This window comes from Numenius arquata, chromosome 6, assembly GCF_964106895.1.
Source record: "Numenius arquata chromosome 6, bNumArq3.hap1.1, whole genome shotgun sequence".
Classification (NCBI taxonomy): Eukaryota; Metazoa; Chordata; class Aves; order Charadriiformes; family Scolopacidae; genus Numenius; species Numenius arquata.
Genome location: NC_133581.1, coordinates 67,602,031 through 67,609,377, shown reverse-complemented (window position 1 = coordinate 67,609,377; position 7,347 = coordinate 67,602,031). Strand labels below are relative to the sequence as shown.

The following is a 7,347-nucleotide window of genomic DNA, read 5'->3' as shown; positions in this document are numbered from 1 at the left end:
TTAGTGCCCTGGCTGTGGGTACCCCAGGTGTGGGTGCCCCCCATGGGTGGGTGCCCGTGGAGATGCCGGGTGCCCCGAGCGTGGGGTTGTCCTACGGGTGGGCACCCCTGGATCTACCCACGCCTCACCCATGGGTGTGGGTGCCCGATGCCCCACGCCTGAGTACCCCGGGGGCTGCGGCCGTCCGTGGGCGGGTGCGGGGTGGGCGGGTGCCCCGGGGCCCGCCGTGCCGTGCCGTGCCGTGCCGTGCCACGCCGTAACGGCGGGCGGGGATGCTGCTGCCGCCGCCGCCGGCTCCCCCGCCCGCCCCGCGCCACCGCCGCAGCCGCGCCAGACGCAGCGCGGGCTCGGAGAGCGGACGGAGCCTCCCGCAGCCGCCATGGCCCGGAACCGCCGGGAGAGGAGCAGTTGGGGTAGGCGGCGGGGGACGGCGGAGGTGGAAGGGAGGAGGAAGGGGAATCGAGGCCGGGCGGGGCGGCGGCGAACAATGCCGGGCCTGCGGCGGCTCCGCGGCCCGCTCCGCGCCGGGGCGGGGCTGGGCGGGGGGAGGCCGCGGGGGGCTCGGCCGGCCCGGGAAGGGGCTGAGGGGCCTCTGGGGGCAGAGGGCCGCCCTCTCCCCGTTCCCTCCGTGGGGCCACAGCGGCTTCTTTTAAACCCCTCGTCCCTTCTGGGGGTCTGCAGGCGGTGGCGGGGGTGTCCGGCTCCCCCCCCCCCCCCCCCCCCCCGCCCGGTAGGGCGGTTTGGGCTGGGGGTGCCGGCGGGGCCTTGCGCCCCACACGGGGCCGGATACCCCCGATAGCCACCTCCGTGAGTAGCCCCCCGGCCTGCCATGTCACCCCTCGCCCCGTTGCTGCTGTACCAACGGCACCTACCCTCAGTCCTGGTGTGGACGGGGGATGTCACCTCAGCCACCACCCGGGGTTGTCACCTCAGCCACCAACCCGCCTCAGCCGGGGAGCAGGGGTCCCGCTCACCCCACCTTCTCCTTCAGACAGGAGCCGCCGGCCTTCCTTGGCAGGTGGCTCCCACAGAGGTTTTTTTCCCCACGTTCATGCAGGCTGTGGGGCTTTGTTGGTGTGTCAGACCCTCAGAGAGGGGCCATTTTAAATCCGTCCCTTTGCAAACCTCGCCTGAGCCCTGGGGAGCTGGTGGCCGCATGGCCAGGGAGGGGAGCCGGGAGGAGGAAGTTCTGAGGTGTCTTCCTTCAAGGTTTGCCTTCTCCTCCAGAGCCTGCGGCGGGCCTGGATCCACCAGCAACCACTGCCACCCTATGGGAGCCAAAGGTGGTCCCAGGGGTGGGCTGCACTCCCCAGGGGAGCCAAAGGTGGTCCCAGGGGTGGGCTACATGCCCCACGGGAGCCAAAGGTGGTCCCAGGGGTGGGCTACATGCCCCACAGGAGCCAAAGGTGGTCCCACGTATGGGCTGCTCACCTCACGGGAGCCAAAGCTGGTCCCATGGATGAGCTGCACCCCCCGTGGGACCCAAAGGTGGTCCCACGGACCGAGCAAGCAAAGGTGCTCCTGATGCCTGTTTCCCTACGTACAGCTAGGGCTGTGGCTGAGCTTTCTGTGTCCAGCGCTCGGCGCTTTACCAGCTTCCACTGACAGAAGTGTTCCACACAGCACGTCTGTTTTATGGAAAATCAGGTTTTATACAGCCATTTGCCATTATTTGAGGCGGCTGAGGGGCGTAATTTGTCACTTCCCCCGAGTTGTATTCTGTGTGAACGCACTCATCATCAGTGCTGGCGGTATCCTGGCTCGTCAGGCAGAGCAGGTGAGCTGAGCTGTGGTGTTTAGATACACAAATTATACTCTAATTTGTATAGATGAGTGTAGTATTTCCCATGGTAATGATTAACGGTTGAGGGACATGTTTGTGGAAGCATTCGGATAACGGGAGCGTGTGATTTGAGTAAATGGAGCGGGTGGGGGGGGTCTTTTTGCAAGCGAGCGGGGAGCAAATGAGCAACGCACGTTTGATGGGTGCCGTTTTTAACTGCGGCTCTTGACGGAGGTCGTTAGACCCTTGGGTAAACCAGAGGGAAAACTTCCCAGTGAACATGCTGAGATTCTCAGCTTCGTCTCACAGGGCTGTCAGTCCCGTCTCTCTGCGTGTTGGGTATTGCACGCACATACGGGCGCTGGTGCTTCCCCGTCAGATCTTGATAGCACGAGAAGAAAATGCAAATGATGCCGAAATGGATATAAATGGAGAAAACATCATCTTGGAAAGTATAGCCTTCATCCAGCGAGACAATTAGGCACATCCCTCAGTCCGAACACGTCGCTAAAGCTGTACTGGAGTGAAATGTGATGTGTCACTGATTTGCTAAACTCTTCCTTAGATTCTCTGTTAAGTTTTGCGAGAATCTGGAAGCATCCATGGATCTGAGCAGATCTCGGTGGGATCAGCCACCTTCTGCTGCAACCCATCCACGGGTCAAAACCGTGCCTTGTCTCTTCCACGGAGGTTTACCTGTTCCTAGAGTGATTTCCTGGCGCTCTGCCAGGCCGGTTGACATTGCAGGTAATAAATTAGAGAGCAAAACGCCTGTGTTTTTTACTAGGAAAAAAACCCCAACCACCCTTTAATAAAAAGCGTGCATTTATAGAACAGAACCTCACTGCCCTGAAAGATGTGTTTACATCCAGTGACTGCAGCTTTGTCTGGTGACATCAGTCCGTGGGGTGACTATTCCACTGCTGCGTTTTTCAGCCGAGCTGGCGAAGGAGTCGTTCTCAGGCTTTTTCTCAAATCTAAGGCAGAAAGTAGAAAGTCCTTGCTGTGTTCTAAAAAATGGGCTTATGGGTCATTAAAAATATTACGCTATTTTGAAACGGATCAAACTTTGTCCTAGTTACTCTCTGATTAGTCAGGCCTGAAAACAGGCAACTGCTTAGTGCAAGCCTTCTCCTTTGCTTCATAAAAATAACGTGCTTTTTTAAAGATCACAGGGTGAATTATGGTGAGGTGAGTGTGTGGCACCCAGAAGAAACTGCCTCCGGTCAGCTAGAAGAGCTGGGTTACTGTCACACACGTACATCCCCGGGAGCTCGTGTAGGGGCATGTAATGCATCGAGCATAGGATTTAGCCCTGGGCAGAAGGTCAGCGTAAGGCTATGCATCATTTAAGGCGCTCTTCCTGAACTGTGCTAAGCGGCGCGTAGACCTCACGACTGCTGCCGGTCGCCGGATGAATGGCTGAGGGAGCTGCTGGCGAAAAAGTCACCTATAATTTTTTTGGTAAGAGTAAGGGACCCTGTTTTTCCCGAAATAAGGATTGTTAGTCTAAATCCTGAAGTCCAGCCAGGTTGATGAAGGCTTGTGGTAGATTACACTGATATTTTCCTGAAATTCTTTGTGCTTGGCAGTCACAGAAGCTCAGCAGCCTGCTCCCCTGCTACAGTAAAGCCATTAGAGATCTCCGCTCCCAGTCGCTCATTTAAATGGGATAGACTGGAACAAATTGTGTGAAATCTCTCATGTTTTCCGTCACGGCCCATGTTGTAATTGGAATGACCCACTCGTCAAGAATTCAGTTTCAAAACCATAGAAGGGATTACAGAGGTTATATATACTTCGTGGTCAGGATTTTCAAACTGGAAGTGAGATTCAGGACAACTTTAAAGGGGCCTGGTTGCCAGGAAGGGCTGAGCAACCTTTTTGGGGAGAAGGGACTCCAGCACAGGCCAGGCTGAGATCATCAATGCTACACTTTCAGACTGCGCAGCAACGGGTTAAACTGGAAAGAAAAGACTAATTTCTGTAGTCCTTTGTTGAGTTTTTTTTTAACTAATAGTGCTAACATCCTTTCGGTTTGTCATTTTGTTTTCTGACCTTTTATGGTGGATTTTCAGATTCCACTTCCTGGCATTTCTTTGTGACTCTGAATGCTGGGAACCTGAAAAGTGAGAGCTGAGACGTTTCAGACAGGCAGGCCTTGACACAGAAAACCACTAGATATGAGAACATTCACAACCGGATTTACTGCCTTGTAAACAAGAAAAGAAAATGAAGCATTGGAACTTGAAAGAAGAACCCAGGGAAGTGGTTGAGGCACCATCCCTGGAGGTATTTAAAAGACGGAGTGCTTAGTGACATGGTTTAGTGGTGGTTTTTTATCACAGTTAGGTTGATGGTTGGACTAGATGATCTTAAAGGTTCCTTCCAACCTAGACAATTCTATGATTCTGTGGTTCTAAGAGATAAGACATTGCAAGCTGGAGGCCCAAATCGCTGAGCGTGATGCTTGGCCTTTGTGCCTTTGGTTTTGAGGCAAAGAATTTGAATAGCGTGCTCCTGCAAGGTGAGCAGGAGCAAGATCATCCTGCCTTTCCCCTTTTTGGGGATGGTCCAAAATGTCCTGAGCCTTCCTCGTGGGCCATGGTGCCCTCATCGTGCTTCATGTCGTGTCCGTGCCGTGAGAGGCTTTGGCGCTGGCTGCCTGCCTGATTAATGGCAGGAGGAAACAGCATATGGAATTGGTTATATCTTCTTGTATTTTCTCTGCTAAGCCTCTGGATGAGAAACAGCATCCATAAATATTGTTTAGGGCCTAGGTGATGTCCATAGGCAGCGGGCCTTATATTAACTCCTCTGCATCATTGACCGGAACCTTCTCCAGCAGTGGAGTGCATCTAGTGCAGGTGTTATCGTGCTCTGGGAGGTGTGGGATGTCCTGTGGATCACCTCCCAAAGTCACTTCGGACTAGAGGGACCCCAGCTCCTTAGGTCCTCCCAGAAACGCTCACATTTGCTATCTCTTGAAGGAACATTAAATGTTATGACAATAAAGTAACTGAACACAAATTTCCCAAATGAGGTAGAGGCTCCAGAGAAAGTGCTAAACTCTGCCAAGCCAGTAAAACATATCTAAATCACTGTATATACAAAATCATTTTCTCCAGAGTCTAATTGCCTTTCATCTATATCCTAGGATTTTGTGGCACATTTACCAGGCTTTATTTTCAGGCAATTGTAACAACAAAAAAGGTAAAAATAATTTCTTGTAACAACAAAAAAGGTAAAAATAATTTCAGGTCAGAAATGACTAAATCCAACACTGGTGGTGGAGGGAGGCTGGTTGCTGACAAGCAGAGGGGATGAAGGACCGGGCAGAAAACGGTGTGCTTGGGGTGAAGGGAGAGTTTTTCTTTCTGCAGGATGCCTTTCAGTCATCGTGTCACACACCTGAGTCTGGCTGAGGCTTGATGTGGGTAAGTGAGGAGGCCCAGGATCTGTATCTGAGAAGTAGATAACGTCTGTAAGGCACTGTAGCTTCATGTAAGTGGTAGTAGGTGCCGCCGTTAAAAAGTTTCACGTTGGATTTTGGCATTTGAGCTGTGTCTGTTGTAACAGACAGGTTTGGTGGCCAGTAATCACCCAAGCTCTTGTTTCTGTCAGCAGTCTTTTATGCAGGAAGGTCCCCAACCGCTGGCGTTATCAGCGTAATCATTCAGCTCCTTGTTTCGCCTGCCAAAGGGAAAAGGGGCTGAGTTGGCCACGCTCTGGCTGAAGCTGCTCTGCTGCCAGCTGGATGACTCAGGGCTGGCAGGAAGAAGGTGCTCTCTGCATCTCAACCACCGCTCCAAAAAAAGCAAAGGATGAGTACCAAGCCTGGCAGCGGTAGCCACCCTTCTGGGCACCCTGCTGCGAGTGTCCTCGGGGGGCAGAGAAGTGGGGTGCTCGGCAGAAGCACATGGGAGTGCAAGTTGCCTTGGGCAGAGGTGTTAACACTGCCGTGCAGCTGGGGTGCAAGAGTTCACCCCGACTTCGGAGAACTCAACCTGGGATCTCAAAACAAGACCCCAAGTGGCTACCAAGTGTGGTCTTTTGCTTGCCAAAGGACAGGGCTAATTTTTAACATGACGGTTTTCTTTGCCTGTTTCTAAGCAGTGCCCTGTGGCTCTCTGGGTGGGGTGCTTTGTCGTGAGCTGTGTCATTTACCCATCATTTCCACGGGTATCGAGAGCCTGCCTTGCACCTCGGTTCATGGCAGAGCTGTGATTGCAACTCTACGTCCAGTCTGGGGAGGTGCAAGTGATTTCCCACCTGGGCGTGGGATGGTCTGGCTCTGCCTTCCCATTCATTGCTGCATTTCCCGGACCAGCAGCCCCAGGCGTAAGGAGGCTGTGAGCCAGGCTGGGGTCCAAGGCGGGTACACATGTATGTGTGATGCTTCAGCGGGGCTCGGTGGCTCTCCTCAGAGATGGCCAGTGCCTAGCATTTCCCCTCTCCGGGTCTGGGGTCTTCTGACTCCATGGGGCTGCTACAAATCATAGAATCACAGAATGATTTGGGTTGGAAGGGACCTTACAAGATCATCCAGTTCTAACCCCCTGCCCTGGGCAGGGACACCTCCCACCAGAGCAGGTTGCTCCAAGCCCCATCCAGCCTGGCCTTGAACCCCTCCAGGGATGGGGCAGCCACAGCTTCTCTGGGCAACCTGGGCCAGGGTCTCACCACCCTCACAGCAAAGAATTTCTTCCTGAGATCTCATCTCAATCTCCCCTCTTTCAGTTTGAAACCCTTCCCCCTCGTCCTGTGGCTCCCCTCCCTGATCCAGAGTCCCTCCCCATCTCTCCTGGAGCCCCTTTAGGGACTGGAAGGGGCTCTAAGGTCTCCCCGGAGCCTTCTCTTCTCCAGGCTGAACCCCCCAACTCTCTCAGCCTGTCCTCACAGCAGAGGGGCTCCAGCCCTCCCAGCATCTTCGTGGCCTCCTCTGGCCCCACTCCAACAGGTCCATGTCCTTTCTGTGCTGAGGACTCCAAAGCTGGAGATCCCAGCAGAGATGTGAGCAGAGTGGAGGGAGGGCTGTGTGGTCAGCCATGCCCTGGGTGGAGGAGGCACAGGTAGGATGTAGAAGGGGGTGGTGAATGTGTGTGTGTGTTGTTAAACCCAGCTCGGGAGGCTTTCTGACCTGCTGGCAAGGAACCCTCTGGGAGCATGGCGCAGGCAAGACCGCAGAGCAGTGATGGGTGTAAGAGAGGGCTTTACTCAGCCGGGCTTTACTGCCCTACAGCATCCCCTCCGCCCTGGCTCTCCGGTGTATGTGCTTTCCTTCGATGCTTCATTTCACGTTTGTCCCTCGTTAGCTGGATAAGCTGCAGAGGTCTGCGCAAGCCTGTCTGGGAGAGAAGGAGAGGATGCTCGGTGCATGCTCAAAGCGATGCTGCCTTTCCCCAGCTTCCTCAGAGCCTCGCTGGTGATCGGTGGCTGGTTGTCGTGCGGCGGAGGTAGTTCAGCATGAATAGAGCCAGCAGAACGCCTGTCACAGCAGCAGCCGCGCTGGATGTGATATGCACAAGGGAGACTGCGGCTTGGAGAGAGATGTCTTTCTTTGC

The 7,347-nt window shown here is 54.5% G+C and overlaps 1 protein-coding gene across 1 annotated transcript in view; it reads left to right on the top strand.

Annotated features, from left to right (window-relative positions):
- Positions 1-349: 349 nt before the first annotated feature.
- The window catches only part of ATL1 (atlastin GTPase 1), a 31,168-nt gene continuing 24,170 nt past the window's right edge, over positions 350-7,347 (top strand). Inside the window, exon 1 of the mRNA XM_074150017.1 lies at positions 350-413. Within this exon, the coding sequence (XP_074006118.1) occupies positions 380-413 (34 nt within the window). The 5' untranslated portion in view covers positions 350-379. The remainder of the gene's footprint in view (positions 414-7,347) is intronic.